General features: G+C 46.1%; 1 protein-coding gene and 1 long non-coding RNA gene across 2 annotated transcripts in view; one reads left to right on the forward strand and one right to left on the reverse strand.

Moving 5' to 3' along the window:
* Positions 1 to 1,368: 1,368 nt before the first annotated feature.
* On the reverse strand, positions 1,369 to 25,958 carry TKTL1 (transketolase like 1). The gene is made up of 14 exons (XM_063936381.1): positions 25,764 to 25,958; positions 18,869 to 18,986; positions 18,189 to 18,302; positions 17,796 to 17,893; positions 16,217 to 16,408; positions 13,144 to 13,271; positions 12,847 to 13,040; positions 7,278 to 7,442; positions 5,292 to 5,448; positions 3,807 to 3,937; positions 3,630 to 3,713; positions 3,424 to 3,520; positions 2,244 to 2,363; positions 1,369 to 1,772 (listed from the first exon to the last, which is right to left on the reverse strand). The coding sequence occupies exons 1-14, from the start codon at positions 25,868 to 25,870 to the stop codon at positions 1,600 to 1,602; spliced, it is 1,878 nt and encodes a 625-aa protein (XP_063792451.1). The 5' UTR covers positions 25,871 to 25,958; the 3' UTR covers positions 1,369 to 1,599.
* Positions 25,537 to 27,373, forward strand: part of LOC134948428 (uncharacterized) — a 60,700-nt gene continuing 58,863 nt past the window's right edge. The window contains exon 1 of the long non-coding RNA XR_010182955.1: positions 25,537 to 25,738. This is a non-coding gene — a long non-coding RNA (uncharacterized LOC134948428). The remainder of the gene's footprint in view (positions 25,739 to 27,373) is intronic.

Genomic DNA, 27,373 nt, shown 5'->3' on the forward strand with positions numbered 1-27,373 from the left:
TCTCACTGAAAATAAAAACCTAAACTAAAACTTTCACTAAGAAGCTCAGGAGAGCCCCTAGTGTGCACCCTTCTCGTTCGGGCACAGAGATCTAACTGAGGCTTGGAGGAGGGTCATAGGGGGAGGAGCCAGTGCACACCAGATAGTCCTAAAGCTTTCTTTAGATGTGCCCAGTCTCCTGCGGAGCCGCTATTCCCATGGTCCTTACGGAGTCCCCAGCATCCACTTAGGACGTTAGAGAAATATATTTTAAAGGCCCCTTAGTTGTTAAGGGTTAAGGCATAAAAAAAATAAGTGGAGCAGATATTGCCAAATTCCTTAAGCCGGTAATATAAGGCATTGCCGAGTTTGCGTAAAGTCCCAAACACAGAGCTGTGCATTTCCCATCAGGATATTTGCACAAAGTTTACATCAGTGCATATACATTAATAAAGCAGATCACGGGTTTGTGGTAAGATGCATTAAAGATCACATAACAGCAAGCCACTCACTAGCACCCAGTCCACATCACTACAATCTAGCAGAGACACCACCAGGTAACATGCTGTCCTGTCAAAGTCATTACTTTGACTTGTAGACCATTCACTGAAGATTTGTGTTACTGTAGCCAATAAGCAAACGATTATCTGTCTGTACGCTGCTCCCAAGAGCTTAGCTATTCTGATCTTTATTCAGATGGGCAGATCACAGTACCCATAGAACACACATGGGCACTGCTCTGCCAACTGAGAACATGACTACAGTACATTCCAGATCCCATGGAGATCATTGTGGAAATACTATTAAAACTGCGAGTGCTAGAAGACCCACGTGGACTTGACTTCAAAGCCCCCATTTTGAAAAAAAATAATAATAATTTAGCGTTCCATGGTACAGCATTTATTCCATAATACATTATAGGATTTCTCCAACCATTGTTCATTATTCAGGTTTGTTACGGATTCTCTACAGAAGGTTTAGAGAGGAGCAGATTATCTGGATACAGTATCATTTAATGAGGGTTCCAGCAATAAGAATGCAGCCTTTAGTAATGAACCAAAAACCCTGCCTGACTAGTGATGTCACTTATTCCATTAAAGGGATAGGTTGCACACCACATAACATAGGATGCTGCCGTGCTATTAATGTCCTCTGTACCAATCATAGCAATGTGGCCGATTCATTAGAATATTTGCGCATCATAGCTGTTCACAGATGCAGCATGAAAGCCGGTCGCTACCCACCTGAACCACCCCCTATGTTAGGGTCAAATCTTATTAGAAGACAAGTGACATGTTCAGTGGTGTTAGCACTAGTGCCCCATATTCGTGGCAACTGCAGCAGCTGTGCAATCCCTGCACGTCTCAGAACAGAATGTTAGTGCAAATCTTTTACATAAGAGACAGACTACAAACAGTCAGTCTCATTTTTATTGAGTGCTGATAAGACGGAACGTGAAGACATGGAATTATGGAAGACCCCTAGATGCCAGCTAGTGTCATGTGACAGAAGGGAACAGTCAGTGCAATGGTAACATGATAACATTAGGAATGAACTCTGCGCCAACATTAGACAACTGTATGAATAAGCCGCTCTCTCAGCAGGTGGTTACTGGTCCCATTAATTTGCGAATGTGGATTTCACAGCTTCTACAATACACTTAGCACTGATGCCGAACATTTCCAATAACTCTGTAGGTTTGCCACTACGAGGTACACTGCGGACAGCAAGGCTCCGAACTATAAACCCAGGTTCTCCAGCAACAGCAGCAGCCACGGCCTCTCCAATGCCTCCTAGTGGTGCAGACAAAAATAAATCAGTTTTAGTAGCCATATACTGCCTATCAAATCACTTTGGCCTAGTCTAAAGACCAGTAATAAAAATGTTGAATGTATAAAGGCATATTTCCCTACCTCTGTTACTCTATGTACTCCTTGGAAAGTACTTTACTATTCTGCTTAGCGTGTAGAGAACTTTAAAACCCAAGGGACACGGTAACATTTGTGGCAACAGTGCCATCTACAGGATTCTTTTTAAAAACACAACTCTATATTTAATGAATTAAAGTCATTGGAAAAAAAAAAAATATATGGCCATTCATTTACAGTAATTAGTAAAGTCACCATCATGCTCAGTGACAGCTGTAAATTTGATGTTAATCATTGGGAGACATGCAGCCTGCCCCTAAAGAGTAACGCCATCTAGTGGTGATTAACACTATTCAGTTATCTGGGGCTCTTGCTCGTTTTACACGGGAGTTTTACCTTCTCTGTAGTGGTCCTCCACAGTAATGATCTGACCACTGGTAGCTCGGGCACTAGATATAATGGTCGCAGCATCCAGAGGTTTGATGGTAAATGGATCAACCACTCGGATATTGATGCCTGAAGAGGAGAAACTAGGGGTGAGCCACATCCATGACAGACTACATCCAAGTACATCATGTTACTGTATCAGCATTAGATCCACACAGTGCAGAGGACTGCTACCCAGTCACCACATTCCTGGGCACATTGGGAGATTAGAACTAAATTAAGCAATAACCTTACCTCCTTCTGTGCAACCTGTGGCACTACACATCTCAGCATGCCCTGCCAGAGGTTTATAGTACCCCAACAGCAAACCTGGTAGGGCACGCTGGGATTTATGCAAGAGGTTGCCTACCCCTGTAATAAAGCGTTACACACCAAGACGACCGCAACACAGAGCAATATCAAGTTAGCTGCAAGCACACATTTCACTTAAGCGAAAGAGTTTCGCAAGATAGTTTGGATCCAAGGAAGGCCTAAACTTGTAATCGAACCACCAAATGTGTCAATGGTCCACATTTAGATGCAAATCGAGAGCAGATTACTAGAAACACTGAAGTGTCCATCACCTACTGTACATACATATCATGTAAGTCTTACCTCATCTGTATGTACATAGGTGACCGTTACCTGGCAAGTCTTGCCAGTTGAGCTAATGTTTAAGAATGGTGTAACCAGGGATGGAGGCTTCCCCTCTTACAATTCACTATGCCACCATTATCAAAATTACTTCAATACCTATTAAAGCTTTGGTGCTAGTACGGCAGTCTACTTTCCCTTCATAGAAAAAAACCTTTCCCATAATCCACTGGGTCCATGTCACCAACTAATTGGAACAGTAACCTGGGGTGAGCGAAGAGACAGTCCACGAGGGTACAATGGTTTATAGACAAAAGCTAAACACCCTAAAACAAACAGAATGGATAACACATTAAGGGCAATAGAGAACTTCAGCCCTCTTCTGCTGTCACTTCCTGGTCCTTGCCACAACCGTGCCAGTATCCAGTCAATTATTCATGAAGTCTCCATTTACATGAAAAGGGCAATACAGCCCCACTGCAGCAGTACTAAGGTCCCACAGCAGAGCAGCTCAATCTGTGGCCAACCCACGCAGAGAAATATAAAATCATTTCACCTTGTTTGGCAAGTTCATCTGCAGCTGTCAGTGCCTCATGCAGAGTGACACCAGCACCAATCACGGTGACCCTGTCTGAATCACTCAGACGTACAACCTGTAAGGAGAAGGACCAGTTAGGGTGGAGGAGAGGTACACGGTCAGCTATTCAGAGTGTCAGACTCCACCATGGGTGGTACAGAGGGGACTACAGAACTGGATTTTACCTTTGCTTGACCAATAACAAACTTTTCATCAGGGGAGTAGATAATCGCCGTGTCTGGGCGGCTGGTTCGGATGAAGCATATGCCCTAGGATTTAAATAAAGTTTCACAAATGTTCCCCAGCCAAAGCAACAAAGTTGTGCATTCTACATATCAATGACCTCAGTACTCCAGACTCACCGGAGTGTTAGCAGCTAAAGTCACTGCATGTTCTGTGGAAACGCCATCACTGGGATAAAAGACTGTACAGGATGGAATAGCACGAAACATGGCAATATCCTCCAAAGCCATTTGGGAGGGTCCATCCTCACCTGAAGCCAAAAAAACAATGCTTTAGGAGATCTAGGTAGGCATCGTGTCAGTCTAGAGCTGGGTACACCATGATATGGCGTTCATTCAGCTGTATGAACGCCATGTGTATCAGCTCTTATGTACAGCCTATATGTCTGGGAATGGCATCGTACAAAGATCAGCACAGATGCCACTGAATATTCAGTCACAAATGGGCGAGCATATTCAAATGGGTCTGCTGGCCAGACATAGGGCAGTGTGCATGCACAAGATCACTTGTATGTAAACCTTACCAATCATTAGATCAGGCGGCAGTGTGTACCCAGCCCTACACTATTCAGTGACAAGCGTCATAGTATGAAACTAAGGATTCACTCTTCTTCTAATAAGATCCAATTACTTCCTAGAGATTGCCGTCTGCACATAAAGCTTCACATGAGCTATTGGTGTTAAACTGAACAGTAACCTGGACATTGTTGAGGCACCTTGTAGATGCAGGGGACATGCCATCTTAACCAAGTGTCATGACTGTTTGCCCAGCAGTTGTGGCTGTATTGTCAAGTCCTGTTCACACAGCATAAATATTTTCCTACCCCCTCATTCAACGCAGTACAGAATTTCCCATTTTCAGAGCAGGCCAGTCAGAATATAAACACCCATGTGCCCTGTGATTGCGCTTTAAGGGGATGTTTCCATCAGGAGGGGGCCTGTGTGCGCAATCTATAGCTATGCCCATGGTACAAGACATTTGTGCTCTTGTGTAATTTACAGGACCAAATAGCAAGTCCAGATGGGTTGGGTATGAGTTGCCACTGGAGGATTACCTGGCATGTCGACTGTAGGGATTGTGAGGGGTGGCGGGATGTAGCAGTCAGTTACATGACCGCTGGCCACATAACTACTGCCTTTCTAGATTTGTAGTCATATAGAAAATACAGCTACCTTCATCAATTAAGGGCCACATGCTCCATCTAATCAAGCATCAAGAGGCTATGTGACCTAAGGAAATGTAACTTCTACACTGGATTTGAAGAATACTTAAATAGTATTGTGGTGAAACATTAATGCAGAGTGCACGTACTATACATATATATATATATACATATACATATACACATATATACATATATACATATATGAGGCGAGGAGTGCAGCCTGTGGGTTAGGCATGTACTGGGATAGGGGGGGGGGGGGGGGGGGGAACACTATTTTGGTCTCCCAGTTGTCAAATATGCACTATATTTTAGTAAGACCCTCTGTAGCAGCTGATAATGTTAACACTCCTGCTAAACCATTACCATTCAAAATAAGGAGGTGTGATTGCTACAGATTACATGAAGGTATGAAATATTGTAATTTAATGCAACAACTCACCAATAGATACTCCGCAGTGGGAACCACAAAGATTAACATTTGATTGAGAAATAGCCCCCATTCGAATGTGATCATAAGCTCTGGATAGGAAGGCAGCAAACGTGCTGGCGAAAGCCACAGTGCGGTTACGTGTTGCACAACCCATCGCAACGCTCACCTGCAGAGAGAATAGTATTTCACATGCCTAGAACTCCATGGCTGTTCTGCAGGGACAGAGGTCTGTTCTACCATATCTGTGTTCCCTGCTGGAGCCAGTTATTCCTACCTCCGGCAAACAGATGTAACATTTACCTTTAGGCAACCCCAACCCTATTCGATACTAAGAGGTCTATTTACTAAGCTTTAGATCGAGATAAAGTGCACGGAGATAAAGTACCATACAACCAGCTACTGTCATTTCTCTAACACAGCCTGTGACATAGCAGTAAAGCTGGTACTCTAGCGACTCTCCGTTCAAGGCTTTGTAAATAGTACTTAGTTCTTTGTAATATTATTCTTATGCCTATCCCAAGAACGTTTAAAATTGCTCCATTGCAGAGGAGCTCAAATGTGGACCTCAAGGCACCCCAATGGTCCAGTTTTTAGGTCTATCAATGGCTCACAGATGGTTAAATGAAAATTGTCTGGAGGTGCTAATTAAGTCACCCATGGCCAAGTATGGTTGAACTTAAACCTGAACTGCCAGGATGCCTTGAATACTGTGTTAAGAACCTCTGCTCCGCAGTCTTAACCTTTACCTCCTGATGGGAGGCTATTCTGCTAAACTTTCTGCAATGTCTTTTTCCCCCACCCCCCGTACAATTTACCCTAAACCTCCCTCCAGTCTCCGTGCATGTGCAAATACTTCACTCCCTATGAAGAATGTTAGTCTCCTGTACTTTTACACCCTTGATATGTGAATGTTTCTATCATGTCCCCACTTTCCCTCCTTTGCGCCAAACTATTAAGACCTTTTAGTCTTTCTGGGTACGTTTTGTGATGTAGGCCATGCACCATTTTAGTTGCCCTTTGTACAGTCTAAGGTAATATCATCCCTCTGGAGATGTGGCCTAAAGAATTGAACACAGTACAGACATCATAACAATGACAGTGGCATTACTACTTTTCCTCCTGCTGCAGATTCCTCTCCCTATACAACCAAGTATCTAACTAGCCTTCCTCATTGCTTTGGTATATTGATCACCTGCCCTGAAATCACCAGAAACAGAGACTCCTAGATCCCTTTCCTCCTCAGTAGTTTCCAATATTGTGCCACTAGTTTATAATCAGCCTTTGGGTATTGAAACCCAAGTGCATGATTTTGCATTAAACTGTAAATGCCACACTCTTGACCACACTTCGAGTCTAGACCATCCATCATTGTTTTACTCCCCCACCTCCTTAGCGTGTCTACCCTGTTGCATACGTTTGTGTCCTTGGCAAAACTGCATACTTTCCTCTACAATACCATTTGCAAGATCACCAGATATTAAAGAGCACTGGTCCAAGTACACATCCCTGGGGTATTTCTAGCATAACCTTAGACGAGACCTACCAGCCATTTTAACCCCAATAGTTATTGCCGCTACACCACCACTAATCATTACATGCAAATACCCAATGTGATGTAATCTTACCCAACCGTCCACAATATAGGACCAGCTATGCCAGTCAGTGTATCAGACTTCAGAACATTTCTATATTCATATATACACGAAACGCTTTATATAACCCATGTCCTATTAGACACTTCATAGGGCACAGTTACATTACACTAAATTCCCCTTGTGCAATCTCCGTACTGGACCACCACTGGGAGCAAGCTACCATCAAGAAATTAACACAGGGGGAAGCAATGTAGTGTATCCTACGTAAGTGCAGCGGGGAAAAGGAGAACAAGACGCCTACGAGGAAAAACATTGGCTCGATTTACCGAAATGCTACAGCAAGTCTGTTCTGCAGGGCCACAAAATTTTAAGCAATAATGCAAATTGCAACTATCCTTACCATGTTCTGCTCAGCAATGAAGCACTCGATGAAACGGTCAGGATGCTCGTTCTTGAAGATGTCCGAGAAAGTGGAGTTTTTGGTGTCGCCATCCAGGGCGATCACCCTGCTGTTTGCATTGCCTAGTTTAGCCAGAGCCAGGCCGTAAGCTTTACGTGTTGCAATCTGAAAGAGAAAGCCTGTTTTGAGCGTTCTTACTGCAATTCAGCCAAAGATATGTACTAGAAAGGTTAAGGCTGCTCCTCACCTCTATAGAAATAGGATTTTAATTACCCACCGGTAAATACTCCGTCCAAGAAACTGTGCCCGAGGAGATGGACATGCATTGAGAGAAGGATAGCAGTGCGATACCGAACCAACACACACGAAGAGGAAAGTCAAGCTAACCAAACTTGAAACAGGAACAGCTGAACCAACATTACTTAACCAATTAACAGTGCAGGAAGAACAAAGCACTGGGCAGGCGCCCAGTATTCTCTACAGGACTACGAGAAAAGGATTTACCAGTAGGTAGTTAAAATCCTATTCTTACATCCAAGAGGATACTGGGGTCCATTTAGTACCATGGGTATGTACCAAAGCTCCCAAACCGGGTGTGAGTGCAGAGGTTCCTGCAGAATGGATTGACCAAACTGAAAGTCCTCAGAAACCAAAAGTATCGAACTTTTAGAACTTCGCAAACATGTCCGAACCTGACCAAGTAGCTGCTCGGCAGAGCTGTAAAAGCAGAGACCCTGGGCAGCTGCCCAGGAAGAACCCACTGACCTAGTATATAGTGAGCCTGTACAAATTTTAGACATGGCAAACTTGCTGTGGAATAAGCACGCTGGATAGAAAGTTTGATCCAGCGTGCAATAGTCTGCTTTGAAGCAAGACACCCAATCTTATTGGGATCATAAAGAACAAAGCCCCCAGCTCAGACACACGTCTTACTGAAGCCAAGGCCACAGTGACACGGTCTTCCACGTAAGATATTTTAAGTCCACTCCTGTAACAGCTCAAACCAGTCTGATTGGAGGAAATGCAGCACCACATTGAGATCCCAAGGTGCTGTGGGAGGCTGGATGTGCAGAACACCTTTCAAGAACATCTGGACCTCCAGGAGAGAAGCCAACCGTTTCTGAAAGATGGACAAGGCCGAAATCTGGACTTATGGAGCCCAGATGTAGGCTTACATCCACTCCTGCTTGTAGAAAAAAGAAGGAAACGTCCTACATGGAATTCCACCACAGAAAATTTTCTGCTCTCACACGAAGACATGTATTTCTTCCAAATACGATGGTAATGCTTAGATGTTACCCCCTTCCTGGCTTGGATCATAGTCAGGATAACCTTGTTAGGGAACCCTCTCCTTGCTAGAATCAGCCATTCAACTTCCATGCTGTCAAACGTAGCCAAGTCCTGATAGACGAACAGGCCCTGTTGCAGAAGATTCTCGCGCAGAGGTAGAGGCCACAGATCTTCGAGGAGCATCTCCAGAAGGTCTGAGAACCAAGCACTTCTTGACCAGTCCAGAGCAATTAGAATTGCTTGAACCTTTTCCCTTTTTATTCTTTAGAATTCTTGGGATCAAAGGAAGTGGAGGAAACATACCATCTGATAGACCCATGGAGTCGTCAGGGTGTCTACCGCCACTGCCTGTGGGCCTCTCAACCTGTTGAGGCCCTCATGTCGATCCATGGCTATCCCCATCGACTTGTTAAGCACCTGAACACTTCCTAGTGAAATCCCCACTCCCCCGGGTGCAGGTCTTGTCTGCCAAGGAAGTCTGCTTCCCAGTTGTTTACTCCTGGAATGAAGACCGAATACAACGCCACAGTGTTTCTCTGCCCAGAGGAGATTTCTTGACACCTGACATTTCTGCTCTGCTTTTCGTTCCGCCCTTTCTGTTTATGTACGTTACTGCCATCACATTGTCCGACTGGACCTGAATGGCCCGATCTTGAAGATGCAAGGCCTACAGAAGGGCGTTGTATACGGCCCCTGAAAGGCCCTATACACTGGCCGATTTTCTGAAAGATATGAACGATTTCGTTCATAAATGAACGAGAACTCGTTCATATCTTTCAGTGTGGAGACTCCAGCGATGAACGATGTGCGTCCCCGCGCTCGTTCATCGCTGGTCTCCCGTCGGCTGTGCATGCAGGCCAATATGGACGATCTAGTCCATGTTTGCCTGCACTTCAATGCAGCTGCGTGACGGGGGGGGGGGGGGGGGGACCTCACTCCCCCCGTCACTGCCCCCCCCTGCCGCCGGGTCGCTCGTCGGCCGTCAGGCACCTCGGCGGCGCATTGTGATATGTGTAGGGCCCTTGAGTTCCAGAATGTTGACTGGAAGGACAACTTCCTGACTGGGCCATCTTCCTTGAAACAGCACCCCCTGAGTGACTGCTCTCCAACCACTGAGGCTTGCGTCTGTTTAGCAGAATCCAGTTCTGAATTCTGAACCTCTGACCCTAGGCGAGGTGAGAAGTCTGTAGCCACCACAGAAGGGAGATTGACTTTTGGTGGCAGACCGATCCTCTGGTGCATGTGAAGATGCAATTCGGACCATTTGTCTAACAGATGGAGCTGGAAGGGTCTTGCGTGAAACCTTTCGTATTGGAGAGCCTCGTAAGAGGCCACCATTTTCCCCAGAAGGCGAATGCATAGATTGATATCTGTGTTGGCTTCAGGACATCCCGAACCATCGACTAGATTACTAATGCCTTTTCCAACAGAAGGAACACCTTCTGCGACTCCGTATCCAGTATCATTCCCAGGAATGGGAGCCTCAGTGTTGGCGCTAGGCGAGATTTCGGAATGGTTCAGAACCCACCCATGTCCTTGAGAAGTTTGGTTGAGAGCAATGCTGTCCAGCAACCTTTCCCTGGATGGTGCTTTTATCAGGAGATCGTCCAGGTACAGAAATATGTTCACTACCTGTTTGCGGAGTAAAACAATCTCTGCCATCACCTTCGTGAACACCCTCTGTGCCATGGAGAGACCAAACGGCAGGGCCTGGAACTAGTAGTGACAGTCCTACAGTGCAAACCGTAGATAAGCCTGATGAAGCAGCCCGATCGGGCTGCGAAGGTATGCATCCTTGAAATCCAGAGACACTAGGAATTCCCATTCCTCCAGACCACCACTCTCAGACTCCATCTTGAATTTGAAGACTCGTAAGTACGGGTTCAACGACTCTAGGTTCAAAATTGGTCTAACCGAACAGTCCGGTTTCAGTACTACAAACAAGTTGGAATAGTACCTCTTGTTTAGCTGATGAGGTGGAACTGGAACAATGACGCAAGTCTGTACCAGTTTTTGGATGGCATGTTGTAAAGTTACACTTGCCTCTTCTGAAACTGGCAAGCCTGATTTGAAGAACCTGTGAGGTGGGAGCTCTTGGAACTCCAGTCTGTAGCCCTGGGAAGTAAGATTTGACCCAGGGATCCTTGCACGAATTTGACCAGATCTGGCTGAAGAATTGTAGGCATGTTCCCACCTGACAGCCTTCCAGGCAATGCGGTCCACCCTCATGCTGAAGTCTTTGAGGAAGCAGAGCCTGAGCTCTGTTCCTGAGCACCTGCTGGTTTGCCTCTAGCGCCACTGGACGTAGAAGCCCCTCTGGATTTGCCCTTGAACTTGGCTGTCCGAAAGGACCATAACTTAGAAGCTGAATAATTCTTCTTGGTTGGGGGTGGGGGGGGGGGGGGGCTGCGGAAGGAAGATACGTAGACTGATCTCCACAGCTACTGCGGGTAAGTTTGTCTAATTCATCCCCGAACAAGGCCTCTCCTGTGAAAGGTAGGCCTTCCAAACATTCCAGGAATCCGTGTCAGTAGTCCACTGGCATAGCCACAAGCCCCTGCGTGCAGACACTGCTATAAAAGTGATGCGTGCGTTAGACACGCTTATTTCCTTTATGGCTTCCACCATAAAGTTTGCAGAGTCATGTAAGAAAACATCCCCCCTAAATAAGGAATCTAACCCCTCAATTAGGTTACCTGACCATTTAGCAATGGCTTTAGTGATCCACGTACACGCAGTAGTGGGTCTTTGGGCCAACCCAGCAGCTGTGTACAAGGATTTGAGTGTAGTCTCAATTTTATGATCAGCCGTGTCTCTCAGGGAGGCTGCACCAGGCAATACAATTTTACGTGACAGCCTAGAGACTGGATCTTCCCATTTTTCTTATCCTCCAGAGGAAAAGGTAGATGAGCAACTTTTTAGGGATCTGAAACTTATCAGGATTAACCCATGGTTCTTCAAACAAGGTATTCAATTCCTTTAACACAGGAAGTGACTGAGGACCCTTTTTTTTTTTTTTTTTACATTAAAATAAGGTTCCTCACACTCCCGACACCTTATCAGGAATATGCAAAACATCTGATAGAGGCCTTTTATGGAGGTCTCTATTCCCTGTGACAGCTGCATCCCCCCCTCCATGTCTGACCTGTCAGAGTCAGACTACAGGATATGGGACAGATTGCTTTTGCGGACAAATGGGAGGGGACTGAGACGCTGTTTTGGGGAGTTTGTTTTAACTATTGTGTCTGTCATTACAGGACAATTTTGATGAAATAGTTAAGATCATTCCCTTAAGAGAACTAACCCATTCTAGTTCAGCCCCACTAGCCTGTGAACCCCGAGTACCCAGTGGTATCTGGACTCCAGGTCGACACGGAAAAAGCTTGACACGAGTTTCACGATTTTTCTTTTTTGGAACCTTTTCATACTTAACGATCCACGTGGACTACGATTGGAAAGTTAATCTGTGCCGAGCGAAGCGGTAGCGGAGCGAAGGCACCATGCCCGAAGCATGGCGAGCGAAGAGAGCCATGCGAGGGGACGCGGTGCACTAATTGGGGTTCCCGGTCACTCTACGAAGAAAACGACACCAAAAAAAAAAAAAAAAAAACTCATGTCGACCTAAGGTGTGCCGACCTTTTTGCTGTCGACCCCGAGTCCCAGACCCGTACCCAGTAGTGAGCCCCTGGTGAAGAGGAACACTCTGCGGTACAAGACACGCACTCTCTGCCTGACCGTGTAATGTGACACACGCATAAGGGTTAAGCACAATTAATTCATAAAGAGCCCTTCAGGGAGACCGTTGCTTGGAGCCAGCTCTCCACCGCTCCCTTATCGCTTATGCCATAGGGGACTTAGTACACCAATAAGCAAGCACTTTCCCATCAGTGGGGAATGAGACCATTGGGCCTTCAAGAGGTTGGGCCGTCTTGAATTGCCCATGGCTCCTAGTGGACCAGTCCATGCCCCATGGTACTAAATGGAACCCAGTATCCTCTAGGACAGAAGAGAAAGGAAGGAAATCAAGTGTTTTGTATGCCAGCAGCCACTAGATGGCACCCAGCTGAGTAACACAAGTGTTGCTGTTTGGGAAGGTACAGCCGCCGGTATCTTATATATGTATACTTTAAAAATATATGTTCTAAAAAAAAAAAAAAAAAAATACATTTCTGCTTCCATATTAAGTGGTGTCAGCTCCAATGCAATCTGTACCAGCCACACCAGATGTAGCATTGCATCCAAATAACACAAGCGACATATTAATAGTACCATCACTCACCTTATCGCCGACTTTGTAACTTGGAGGGGTGGGCATCTTAATGTCAGCAATGCTGACCTCAGGGGCATCTTTTACAGGAGGCGCAGGGCTCAGCTTCTTGTTGGTCTGAATCTGATTCTGGATCTCGTTAATGATGGATTCTACCTTCTCTTTCAGCATAGGTTTCCCATGCCAGTTATCCTGGTTTTCAACCCCTAAAAAAAAAAAAAAAAAAAAAAACACAAATTCAAACTGCATCACTGCAATGCTTTACCATCAAGATCTCATCTCTGAGCCGGCTCCAATCCAGCCACTCACCGGAAATGCCTTTTCCTTTGTAAGTCTTCGCTACAATGGCTGTGGGTTTGTCCTTCACATTGGCCGCCTGCCACAGGGCACAGCACAGCTCCTCCACGTCATGCCCATCTACTACATAGGTGTTCCACCTGCAAACGTACATCACATTAGTCACCTGGAAGACCACAGGAACCCAATAGCAGGTGCACTTGTGCCGCTCAGGCAAACATTACATTGTATTTAATGACCGTGAAGTACAAGGATTTAGGACAGCTGGCAACAGAAGACCTTCCACAGTAGCCAGAGAGGCTCAAACTTGGGTCACATTTAATGTGTTAAAGTGGAAATTTAAAAGAGGCAAAAAAAAAAAAAGTTTTGAATTTTAAAGTTATCACAGCTTTAAAACTCATTGGAATTGCACCAATGCCTGCACCTCGCAGGCCTTTACACTTCCGCCTGAGGATTTGTTGTGGAATTCCAATCTTCTGAACTAAGCTATAGCCTGTATGATGGGAAGGGCACCAGCAAGAATGCAGAGCAGATGGAAGGTAAGCACCGACTGTGGGCAAGTATCCTGCCTGTCCACATTTTCCCTGATGGCCTGAAATGCTAAGGGGCCTAAAGTGGCCAGAATGGTACTCTTGGAAACTGGGGTAGAAACCCCAAGGCCCCTCTACACAAAGCATGGGTGGGAACTAAGATGTCAGAAAGCACCCAGAAGTCAGACCCCGAGCTAGATGTCCATCAAGAGGCCCTCTCGTCTGTCATCCTGGGGCTTCAGAAGGCTTGTGAGAAACTGATCAGTGTCCCTGGTCATTTGGAGGCCATAACAAGGTCATACCAGCAGCTCTGGTCATGGGTCCATTAAAGATTTTAGACATACTGTAAGGAAGGAACTATTGCTGAACACAACTGAATCAGCCCTGTACCAAGGGAAGACAAGACATTCCACCCAACAGAAAAAGCAAACCTAAAGCCTCCATATATCAGGCAGCCCCATTCACAGACACCACCGACCCGATCTGCCTGGGAAATGAAACATTTTAAAAATGTCCTATCTGCCGATCCAGACCGTTCAGTCCACATCAGGGAATCGGGATTTTTGAACATATTTAATATTCCCAATTCCTGCCCGACCCTCAGGGGATTGGGATATTGCTCCAATATATCCAGTGCATGGGGCCTCAAGACAGAATGCCACTGGAAGAGACCAGCAGAGGACCATCAGGCATCTGTGTAGTTTTCTTGGGTCATCAGTTGCATGTGTGCAAACATTGGGGGGGGGGGGGGGGGGGGTCGATTCAATTCACCAACCGTTGAATAGTGTCAGAAATTAGCTCCCGGCACTATTCAATTCTGCTCAAGTTAAGTCGGCAAATGCCTGTTCTCGTGGACTTAACAGGTTGATTTGTCGGGAGAATGGGCATTCTCCGACTTAACTTCCCACCACGATGCCAATTCCCAACAGAATCAGCCTCGTCAGATTTCTTCTCATCCTCCGGGGGTGAGAAGAATTTCCGACAATCAAGTGTGACTTGGCGCTGTATTGAATAATGCCGGGAGCTCATTCCTGGCGCTATTCAACTGTCAGTGAATTGAATCGACCCCAGTGATCCATCATTAATTTAATATAATTCCTGATTCATGTTAATTGTCACTAAACAATTTCAGATGGGGAAAATAAGATACGAAATACAGGATCTCTGCCTTTACCTTCAACTTTTACAATTAGGAAATCCATATGCTCCATCATCAAGTCTACACTACTGATAACTGCGCCATCATGTGGTAAGATGAGGGTACATGCGAGTACACTCCTTTAGAGCAAATGGTTCTCAACTCCAGTCCTCAAATGCAACCAACAGGCCATATGTTACTTGGATGTCTTTAAACATGCACAGGCGACAAACTATATTGCTGGATCAGCAATTATCCCATCTGTTCCACAGGCAGAAATCCTAAATTTAAAGTGCTAGCTCCCAGTTAAAAGTGATAGCTCCCCAATGTATCAGCACTCCAGTGGCCCCTAGTGGATGAAGGAGAAATCCCTCATAACATGACCAGTCAGAAAAAGTGGAGCCACTGGTTTAAGGTAGAGAGATGAGCAGGTTCGGTAGTGTTCACTCTAGGCTGTTTTAGCAGGGTGCCGCGCCCTGCCCGTTTTTTAACAGGCAAAACCCGCCCTGCCCCTTTTGCGGCGCCCTGCTAGAACAGCCGCCCGCTCCCTGCCCTCCCGGCGTGTATAGATGCCGTGCGCATGCGCGCGGCATCCATTCACGCATTGGGAGAGGGCTGGGGGAAGCCCAGCACCGACGGAGGTGCTGGGCACGCCCCCAACAGTGACGTCGCCAGCCACAGACGCTCTCTATAGTAGCGTCTGTGGGCCGCACCGCCCCCTAAAATGATGGCGGCGTGGCCACGCCCCCTAATTTGCGTGGCTGCGCCCCCATTTCGAGAGCGCGCGCGGCGATGTGCCCCCGGACTCCGGCGCCCTGCCCCATTTCACTCCTAGAGTGAACACTATTCGGGTTTTACTTGGTTCTCAAAACAGCATCTTATTGGCTCACAGAGGTCTTGTGTTTTGGATAGCCAATAAGATGCAGTTTTGAGAACAGAGTAAATCCCAAACCCGCTCATCTCTAGTTTACAGAACACCAGACAACTAATACAATACAAACCCTGCAGATTTGATTCTGTGCCTGCTTGTTATCAAGTGGCAGCTCTATGGGACATAGGTTTCTATGCCCAGGTATGGTACGTCACAACTTGTTCATATAGCAGGTTATACACCACAGTAAGCTTTGAGGGTAGGCCAGAAGTTCTCAAATGTGGTCCTCAATGCACCTCAGTGGTCGGGCTTTTAAGTATATCCATGCTTAGCCGCAGGTGACTTATTAGCGCCTCAGTCAATTTGATTTACCCATGTGTGCCAAGCCATGGATATACCAAAAACCTGGATTGTTGGGGTTCCTTGAGGGCCATATTTGAGAACCTTTGGCTAGGCCTTAAACTAGTCCCCACATGTACAGAGACATCTCCACATTCCATTTTACCTTTAATCATGCTACTAACGGCAGAGTGTTCCGATATTTACCCAAATGCTTCACATCTCTTCTTGTATATATCCGTCTGATGTTGAAGAGGAGCCGCCTCACTCTGTCCCAATCGATTGACATCAAAAATGGCTACCAGGTTGTCCAGCTTGTAGTGGGATGCAAAGGCCATGGCTTCCCACACTGCTCCTTCAGAGGACTCTCCGTCACCCAGGAGACAATACACACGGTAACTGCAAAGAAACAGGACACTGCAGTGCATGGAGAGAGACAGTAGAATGTACCAGTGACCCAATGCATTAAATTGTCCAACATCACCCTCCAGCCCATGTAATCTGCAGATATGAACCACTTAAGGATAAACGCTCCAGGCCTCATCTGTGAGTACAGAAAGTGAGTGAGTGAGTGAGTGAGTGTGTGTACATTTTATCTTGCACAGCACCATGTTTTCCCCTACAGGCAGATTTTAGAACAATTTAAAAAAAAAAAAAAAAAATTCACCAAAACCTTCTCCCCATGCATTGAATAGTAGGCTTAAGGTGGGGCAGGGAGATGGAGGAATGGATTTAAGCCTTGGAGACAATTATTTACTTACAGTTTTATATAGCGCAGCATATTCTGTTGCTCTTTAAAATTAGAACAAAACTGGGTAAAAACAGACAGAGGTAGGAAGGCCCTGCTCGCAAGCTTACAATCTATAGATACTGTAGATGTTGCCTAAAGCAACAAACATTAAACTCCTTCATCTACCACAGTCTGAAATGACAGAATTTGTTTGACTGCTTTGGGCAACTACTCCACTTTACCTCTGTCCAAGACCCAGTGCATCTCCCAGTTAGTGGAACAGCTCAGCTCTGAATAGGGAAACTATTTCTGGCCATGTTTTATAGCAAATGTCACAATTTCAGACATCTTTTAACTAATACTAGGTTTCTCAACGCTACAATTCACACCGTATATCTAGATTTATATTACAGGCTGCAGTATTGCATGAATAAGACAGGACCGTCACATACACACCAGAAACAAACACTTTGCATACAAGAACGGCTATAGGTTTTACAGTGTGCTGCTGTAAATACCATCTAATGTACCAATGACTAAAAATTGCACAAGAACGTTACAACCCCTTTTCCACTGCTACTAAAACCCAGGTCACTGCTCAATGGGAAAGGGTTAGTCGGGGGACCAATAACCCAGGAATATAACTCCTCTTGCTTGCAGGGTTGGTCCCAGGAAGGACTTGTGTTAAGCGACAGTGTGAGCTAGTAAGCCAGGTCATCTGACCCAGCTCCCGTTTAAAATATGGGGAGACGCATGGGGAACTTGCTTCCTGCAGTGCAGACACTGGGGCGGGGCCAGTGATTTCAGGGGGTGGAGCTGGAGTCTACTTCAGCTCATGCTGCTGCAACTCCTGGCACTTCTGTACCTGTGTAAGGGCCATGGTGGAAAGTAGTCCGCCCTGGGTTGGAACAGTGTTATCCAAATCTCAGGTCACATCCAGCAATGGTGAGCGTGACCACAGAAGAATTTATACCAACTAATGCATTTTGCAGGCATTACTCAGAGGCGATGAAACGCATTAACAGTGGGCTGATGCGACCGTCTGGACGTTCTTACCTTGCTTTGTCAAAGTATTTCCCAGTGTAAGCCATGCCACAGGATGCACCCAGCCCTTGTCCTAAGGAGCCAGTGGCAACATCCACAAAGGGCAGTTTCTGCAGATAGAGAAATGACTATAAGTACCCTTACATGGCATACACTGCAGCAGACCTGTTACTTAGCCAGACAAAGTGTTACAGTGGCTGCAGATGAGAGCTGAATGCCTGACTAGCACACTAGTAACAGAGCTTTGGTGTTGGTTACTAGTTACATTACAGGCTGCATTCCCAGGAACAGGTTCATCCCACAACATTGCCGTTTTCACCGTTCAGAGACAGGTGGACTTTACTATGTGCAACACATAGCTACGTCTATACATCCCCTAACCAGCAAGAAGGGCAGTAAGATTACCGGAGTGGGGTGGCCTTCCAGGTCACAGTCAATTTTCCTCAAGTTGAGAAGTTCCGATTCCTTGATAAAGCCGGCTTCTGTCCATGCAGCATACAGGATAGGAGCAGCATGACCCTAGATGGGGAAACAGCCACAAAAGCAATCCCTTTATTAGGCCTAAAGAACATCAGACTTGTTTTCTGTCAGTAGCAGCTGCATTGTCAGTCCACCTCTCAGAACGTTACACATTTGTTTCAAAACTCGACATGGAAAAATAAGGTAGGGTAAGGAATTGTACCAAAGCAGGTTAAAAATTATATTATATATAATAATTTATAGTGTAGGTCATTGGTAAGATCAGCCATTTTACTCTTTGCTACATAGGAATCCAGGAGATTCTGATGTGGGAGTAAAGCAAAAATGACCAAAGGGTCTATGTACTAAGCCATGCAGAGATTAAGTACCAACCAGCTCCCAGTATTCTTCAAACACAGCCTATCACACGGGAGTTAGGAGCCGAATGGCTGGTACTTAATACAGATGTAGCCATGCTCCTCTTTGCTGTGTGGTTCCATGGTGTGCCAGGCTAATCACAACCGGCGATCGCTCCATTCATTACTAAAGAAAGTGCATCTGCACTCTCACTCCCCAAGGATTAGTACATAGACCAGTAAATCAGCAGCCAACACAGTCATCCTTACCTTTGAGAGTACAAAACGGTCATTGTTGAAATTGCCGGGGTCAGCGGCGTCGTATTTCATGGTGTTGAAGAAAAGGACAGATAGGATTTCGGCAGCACTGCAGCAGGATGTGGGATGCCTGTCACACGGAGCAGAACGGAGTACGCATTTAACATAATTACATACAATGATTAGTACATCAATGTAAGAGCTGTATTACAGCAGGATAATAGAACAGCAATACAGAATGGTGTTTCAGATAGTAGGACATTAGAGTTACTCTCCCGGATGCAGAAGAGTAAAGAAACCAGATAACTGGCTGCTCTTATGGTACATAGTATTAGCAAGGCCATTTTCAGTTATATAATATTACATAGAGCAGGGAGATGTACTAAGCAGTGATAAGAGTGGAGAAGTGAACCATTGAGAAAAAAAAAAAAAAAAAAAAAAAAAAAAAAGTTACCCATAGCAACCAATCAGCACTGAAGTAATATTTATAATTTGCATATTAAACAATTATACAGAGCAGCCAATTGAACCCTTGAAAAATGCTTCCCTACTATTCAACTACTATGGGGCTACAAATTAAAGGCCATATTAACTCCCATTGGAGACCTTAACCCTGGACCACATTCAGGTACAGTTAGATATGCATAAGGCACAACATCAGACTGTCATACCCCTTTCACACCGCAGCTTATACCCGGTATTTTGCCGTTTTAACTGGCTTCCTAAACGGGTCAAGCTGCGATGTGAAAGGGTCCCCTTCAATTTACCGTTTTCAAAATACCGGTATTTTGAAACGGTAAAAAAGCAGGGTCCTACCCGTTTCAGTCCCATTTCACTGTGCAGTGTGAAAGGGTCTGAAACGGTATTTGCAAGCCCCAGAAGATGATAGGCTGTCTCCATGTGTGATGTCACCAGCCACAACCAGGAAACAGCTTGGAAAACATAGGAGACACATGAGAGAGTGGCTTTATACACGTTTAAATGTGAAAAACACGGGAAAAAATGGCGTGGGGTCCCCCCTCCAAAGCATAACCAGCCTCGGGCTCTTCGAGCTTGTCCTGGTTCTAAAAATGCGGGGGGGAAAATTGACAGGGGATCCCCCGTATTTTTAAAACCAGCACCGGGCTCTGCGCCTGGTGCAAAAAATACGGGGGACAAAACGAGTAGGGGTCCCCCGTATTTTTCACACCAGCATCAGGCTCCACTAGCTGGACAGATAATGCCACAGCCGGGGGTCACTTTTATGCCGTGCCCTGCGGCCGTGGCATTAAATATCCAACTAGTCACCCCTGGCCGGGGTACCCTGGGGGAGTGGGGACCCCTTCAATCAAGGGGTCCCCCCCCCCCCAGCCACCCAAGGGCCAGGGGTGAAGCCCGAGGCTGTCCCCCCCATCCAATGGGCTGCGGATGGGGGGGCTGATAGCCTTTGTTGTAAATGAAAAGAGATTGTTTTTCCCAGTAGTACTACAAGTCCCAGCAAGCCTCCCCCGCAAGCTGGTACTTGGAGAACCACAAGTACCAGCATGCGGGAGAAAAACTGGCCCGCTGGTACCTGTAGTTCTAATGGGAAAAAAAATACCCAAATAAAAACAGGACACAGACACCGTCGACAGTAAAACTTTATTACACACTGCCGACACACATACTTACCTATGTTCACACGCCGACATCGGTCCTCTTCTCCATGTAGAATCCAGGGGTACCTGAAAATAAAAGATCAATATACTCACCTCAGCCATGGTCCAGAGATAAATCCACGGACTTGGCAAAAAAAGAAAACGAACACCCGGACCTGCGGACCGAAAGGGGTCCCATGCTGACACATGAGACCCCTCTCCCCGAATGCCGGGACATCACGTGACTCCTGTCACTGAAGTCCCTTCAGCCAATCAGGAAGCGCTACTTCCGTGGCGCTCACCTGATTGGCTGTGCACTGTCTGAGCTGTCAGACAGCGCATCGCAAAGCCGCTCCATTACTTTCAATGGTGGGAACTTTACGGCTAGCAGTGGGGTCACCCGCGGTCAGCCGCTGACCGGCGGGTGACCTCACCGCTAGCCGCTAAGTTCCCACCATTGAATATAATGGACGGAGCACAGACAGCGCACAGCCAATCAGGTGAGCGCCACGGAAGTAGCGCTTCCTGATTGGCTTAAGAGACCTTTCTGTGACAGCTGTCACTGACAGGTCTCATTCGTGGAAAGGGGTCTGATGTGTCAGCATGGGACCCCTTTCAGTCCGTGTGGTCGGTTGTCCGGTTTGTTTTTTTCTCCAAGTACGTGGATTTATCTCTGGACCCTGGCTGAGGTGAGTATATTAATCTTTTATTTTCAGGTACCCCTGGATTCTACATGGAGAAGAGGACCGATGTCGGCGTGTGAACATAGGTAAGTATGTGTGTGTCGACGTATGAAATAAAGTTTTACTATCAAGGTGTGTGTGTACTGTTTTTATTTGGGTATTTTTTTTCCAGTAGAACTACAGGTACCAGCGGGCCCGTTTTTCTCCCGCATGCTGGTACTTGTGGTTCTCCAAGTACCAGCTTGCGGGGGAGGCTTGCTGGGACTTGTAGTACTACTGGAAAAAACAATATCTTTTCATTTACAACAAAGGCTATCAGCACCCCCATCCGCAGCCCATTGGATGGGGGGGGGCAGCCTCGGGCTTCACCCCTGGCCCTTGGGTGGCTGGGGGGGGGGGACCCCTTGATTGAAGGGGTCCCCCCTCCCCCAGGGTACCCCGGCCAGGGGTGACTAGTTGGATATTTAATGCCACGGCATAAAAGTGACCCCCGGCTGTGGCATTATCTGTCCAGCTAGTGGAGCCCGATGCTGGTGTGAAAAATACGGGGGACCCCTACTCGTTTTGTCCCCCGTATTTTTTGCACCAGCACCAGGCGCAGAGCCCGGTGCTGGTTTTAAAAATACGGGGGATCCCCTGTCAATTTTTTCCCCGCATTTTTAGAACCAGGACCAGCTCGAAGAGCCCGAGGCTGGTTATGCTTTGGAGGGGGGACCCCACGCAATTTTTTTCCTGTATTTAACCATTCCATCTAAAAAAAAATAATAATAATTTAAAAAAAATATATATAAATAATACTTGTGCCTCCAAAAAAGACAAACCAAGTACCTAATCCCATCTAATAAAAATAGATATGCTTCAAGCTGCTGGGTTCCATCGTACGTACGACTATCCAAATTATTAATAATGAATTAGTGAATAATAATAATGTGTGGGCCAGAAAAGTCCATTTATAATGACAACCACTGTTTTCTATGGGTGAAACGGGTTCAGTGTGAAAGGTACCAAAACGGGAATGAAATGGTAATTTACTGGTTACAACATGAGATGTGAAAGGGGTTTAACTGCTCAGACCCGTTTTAAGAACCGTTTCAAATACCATTTCAAAAGCAGGTTTTGCGATGTGAAAGCAGCATCAGTGATGGACAATCTGAAGCTGCTCGGGGGTGGGAGGGGGTTTCAACAGCCTCAGCTTGTGGAAATGGAGGCATGATGCTGCCATTTAGGTTGGGGGGGGGGCCTGTTGCACTGAGATTCTCTGGCCTACTACAGAAGAAAAAAAAAGAAAAAAAAAGTGAAATTCCCCATCAAGAAGTTAAATGAGCCCATTTGTCATTGTTTAAATTCTGAATTCTACTCCCCTTCCCCCTCTACAAATTAAGCAGCCAGCCCATGCACCTACCAAAGCACATTATTTACCACCATTCCGCCAGGAGTGCAATGCACTTTGCAAGTTGAATTCTTACTTGTTCGTTCGTGAACTTTTGAAGGAACTCACCAATCCTGGTCATTTGCCAAGAGGACAGTGGGATGGACCTCAAGGTTAAAACCTCCTACTGCTGAAGTCCTGCTAGTGGGATCATCTTTTCCTAGCCTATTATTTGACACTTAGAGAGATTAGTATAATGACTGGCAGGGGGGGTTGGGTAAGGGTTAACAGGTCATGTTACCTGATTATTAAACATTCATGTAAAGCTGGCCACATACCAAGCAGCCTAGCATCTAATGTACTGTATGCTGCTATTTCAGGAAACAGCGTGCAGAGAATACATTGAGGTTTACAGCACACTATGGTAAACTGAGCTGAGCAACAGTCAAAGTATCAACAGCACATATAGCAGACCATTACCACACATCAGTACAGCCAAACTAGTGATCCAGCAGCTGCAAACAGCCACCAGCTTCTGATGTCTGGATCCAACCCCCAATCCCTTACAGACAGAGGGGCAATGATGAAGACGGAGGTCATTGCTAGGAAGACCCTATACTGCCATTTACTAGGAGACACGAGTGTGAGCTGCTGGAAGACAACACTGCAAATAGACAGGGCCACCCTCTGATACAGCCATCACGTCACCAGCTGAGGCCTATAGATCACCAATCAAGGACCCAGAAATAAATAATAATAATCTTTATATAAAGCCTGGTGCATGGGGATAGATATATATCTATCTATCTCTTTAGATATCCAACATTCTTATATGATTCATACAATTTTTTTAATTTGTTTTTTAAATAACACATTAAATGAAATATAGAAAAAATACAGACACTAATCACAAGAATGTTAGATATTTACGGTAATGGAATGCTTTGTATCCGGTAATCAGAGCCGGCCCTAACCAATATGATGCCCTAGGCAAGATTTTGACTGGTGCCCCCTAACACCACCGTTAGTTCCGCCTCTGACCCTGCACCCCTTTCCCAGCACCATCACCCCTCACCCATAGCAGTCCTTTTTTTGTTTTCCAACCCCCTGTAATTTAATTTAAATAAGAACAGTATGCACATTCGGCGCACAGCCCAAAAAAGGTGTGTGTTTTTGCTGGCACGGGGCATGGCCACACAATAGTACCCCCAATTCAAATTATGCCACACAGTAGTGCAACTTTATTCACAATTTATCATGAGATAGTGTCCCTTATTCACATTACATCACACAGTAGTACCACTTTACCTTATATACGTTACTCCTCATAGTAGTGCCCCTCATTCATATAACATCATACTGAATTGCTCCTTATTAACATTACACCACACCATATTGCTCTTTATTCTCATTACACCACACCATGGGGGTCATTACGAGTTGTTTGCTCGTTAGTTTTTTTTGCAATGGAGCGATTAGTCGCAAACTGCGCATGCGCAATGTTCGCAGTGCGCCTGCGCCAAGTAAAATAGCACAAAAGTTTGGTATTTTACTCACGGCTTAACGAAGATTTTTAATCGTTCTGGTGATCGTAGTGTGATTGACAGGAAGTGGGTGTTTCTGGGCGGAAACTGGCCGTTTTATGGGAGTGTGCGGAAAAACGCTGACGTTTCTGGGAAAAACGGGGGAGTGGCTGGCCGAACGCTGGGTGTGTTTGTGACGTCAAACCAGGAACGAAACTGACTGAACTGATCGCAGTGTAGGAGTAGGTCTCGAGCTACTCAGAAACTGCTAAGAAATTTCTATTCGCAATTCTGCTAATCTTTCGTTCGCAATTCTGCTAAGCTAAGATACACTCCCAGAGGGCGGCAGCTTAGCGTGTGCAATGCTGCTAAAAGCAGCTAGCGAGCGAACAACTTGGAATGAGGGCTCATATTGCTCCTTATTCACATGACGCACCATATTGCTCTTTATTCACATTAGACCACACAGTAGTGCCCTTTCTATATGTTACGCCACACAGTAGAGCACCTTATACACATAATGCCATGCAATGGTAATGCATTTATACACATAATACCACACATTATTAATGTCCTTAAAAACATTATGCGCCTTACACATTATGCCAACCCTTATTAATGCCCTTTACACATTTGCCGCACATTATTAATGCCCTTATACACGACACACATAATGTCCCTTACACATATGCCACACATTATTAGTGCCTTTATACACATAATGACATACATAGTGCCCCTTACACATAATTAATGCCCTTATACACATATAGTGCCTGGCGTGAGTCAACTGGCAGCTCTGCTAACGTCGGGTGCCTATTTTTAATGAAATTGCATCTTATTTGCATTGCTATGTGGCTAGGATGCACAAGCAGCTTCTGCGGATTAAAATTGTATGCGGCATGTCTATATACTGTGTGCGACTCTCGCTGTACCTGCATACAAAATGCTACACAGAATATAGGCATGCCGCATATCATTTTAATCAGCAGAAGCTGCTTGTGCCCCTAGGTATACCAGATGCCCTAGGCCAGTGGTTCCCAAACTGTGTGCCGTGGCACCCTAGGGTGCCTCGGGACACTTGCAGGGGGTGCCTCGGGTTGGTGGTCCAGAATCAATTCAAATTCTGCATGGTCAATGTAAAAAGCAAAACCAGTGTTAATGGCTGACGATCATAAAATATATTGACAATCAGAAGCAAATCTTGTCCCTCGCCACATAAGTTACCCCTAAGGATGACCTATAAAGACAATTTACTTAATTTAATATTTCTTTCTAAATTTCTCAATATGAAACTATTGGCTTAAGGGTGCCGTGAAAAAAAATCTGATACTCTAGGGCGCCATGATTCAAAAAAGTTTGGGAACCACTGCCCTAGGCAATTGCCTAGTTTGCCTATGCCTAGGGCCGGCACTGGCGGTGATGGCTGGTGGGACAGGATAGGGGGCATGGCGGGGAGGGGGCGGCGTGCTGCAGCCAGAGACAGGTCACTACACGAGGGCTAGTCGCATGCAGGGGTGGGGGCTTTAAACCAGCACGTGCATGCCCCGCATCACACGGAAACCAGTCTGGCAGAGGCTGGGGTGCAGGAGAGCGGGTGCGGTGGGGAATCCTGCTCCGGTGACAATGAACTTGGCTGCCCATGCTCAGCACCACGTGGGGGGCACCAGCTACCCCCCTATCCCCTGCAGGTAACCGCGACCCCCCCACACTCACCCCGAGTTTGAAGCGCACGTTGCCCTGATGGAGTGTATCCTAAGCCGGTTGGCCAGGTCCCGGAGGGCCTGCAGGTCCTTGTCCTCTGGCTTCTGGTATGTATCCATGCTGGGGCTGATGCGGCTGCCGGTCCTGCGTTCTACAATGTGCACAGCGCCGCTTCCACACTGACTGCTGGGCCGCCGGCCTTATACTCTGCCGCCGCCCGCCCCCTGCAGGAGGAAATGATCTCACACACTGGCGGCATGCACGGGGAGGAGGAGGAGGGGGACGGTGCAGCCAGTGGCCGGTGTGTGTGTGTGCCCTAATCACCCCATCATCATCACCCTGATCACCCCATTATCATCTTCATCACCCCATGATCACCACATCATCGCCCTGATTATCCCATCATCGCCCTGATCACCCCATCATCACCCTGATTACCCCATCATCGCCCTGATCATCCCATTATCACCCTTCACTCATTATTAATACTTTATTTTATAAGGTGCCATCAATTGTCTATAGTGCCGTGCAAGGGGTTTGTTCCGTTATATCGACATTCAGCATGCCGACGCTGATGAAATGTTGACATGGTCAAAATGTGACAATGTTTATGGTCAGCCTATCTCTGCTGCTAACTCTGAGCCTACGCCTAATGCTATTAACCATTGCCAGCATTTCCACCATGTCAACATTTCCTGTGTTGACATTCTCTCTGCGTCGATAGTTTCCAGGCGTCGACATTTGTGAAGTCGATATTTGAGCTGTGTCAACAGTATAACCATTGACGTTGCAAATGTCACAACAATGACGGCATAGCGTAAACAAGGAACATAACGGAATGTCAGGACTTAAGTTATCCATAACAAAGACCAAACACTAACATTACTGTTATACAATCATCATCAGGTGTCAGAACATGTGTCGTCTATCTGTGTGTACTGTGTGCCGTGTGTCTGTGTGTCATGTATCTGTGTGTACTGTGTGTTATGTATCTGTGTGTACGGTGTATCATGTATCTGTGTTGTGTATCTGTGTGTACTGTGTGTTATGTATCTGTGTGTACCAGTGTCGGACTGGGGCAAGAAGGGCCCACCGGGGGAATGAAGTGATAGGGGCACATACTTAGGGGTGTGGCCAGCCTACAAAGGGGGTGTGGCCAGCCTCCACATATGCTTGAAATACACAATAGTCTAATGCAGTGTAATGCAACATATCTACCATGTATAATACAAGTGCACACTCTGGGATCTGATCCCTAGAGGAAGGAGTGGGCCCTCAGGCAGTGGGGCCTACCGGTGGTTTCCCCTGTACCCCTGTGGGCCAGTCCGACCCTGGTGTGTACTGTGTGTTGTGTATATGTGTACTGTGTGTCATGTATCTGTGTACTGTGTGTCATGTATCTGTGTGTACTGTGTGTTATGTATTTGTGTGTTGTGTATCTGTGTGTACTGTGTGTCATGTATCTGTACTGTGTGTCATGTACCTGTGTACTGTGTGTCATGTATCTGTGTGTACTGTGTGTTATGTATTTGTGTGTCGTGTATCTGTGTGTCGTGTATCTGTGTGTACTGTGTGCCACGTATCTGTGTGTACTGTGTGTCGTGTATCTGTGTGTACTGTGT

Source organism: Pseudophryne corroboree, chromosome 8, assembly GCF_028390025.1.
Source record: "Pseudophryne corroboree isolate aPseCor3 chromosome 8, aPseCor3.hap2, whole genome shotgun sequence".
Classification (NCBI taxonomy): domain Eukaryota; kingdom Metazoa; phylum Chordata; class Amphibia; order Anura; family Myobatrachidae; genus Pseudophryne; species Pseudophryne corroboree.

Coding starts and splice junctions, on each gene's coding strand:
- TKTL1 (XM_063936381.1), bottom strand. CDS start 25,870: ATGGATACATACCAGAAGCCAGAGGACAAGGACCTGCAGGCCCTCCGG. Junction 18,987..25,763: donor ACGTGCGCTTCAAACTCGGG/GTGAGTGTGGGG, acceptor TCCGTGTGACAG/GCATCCCACATCCTGCTGCA. Junction 7,443..12,846: donor GTTACAAAGTCGGCGATAAG/GTGAGTGATGGT, acceptor TTTCTCTTTCAG/ATTGCAACACGTAAAGCTTA.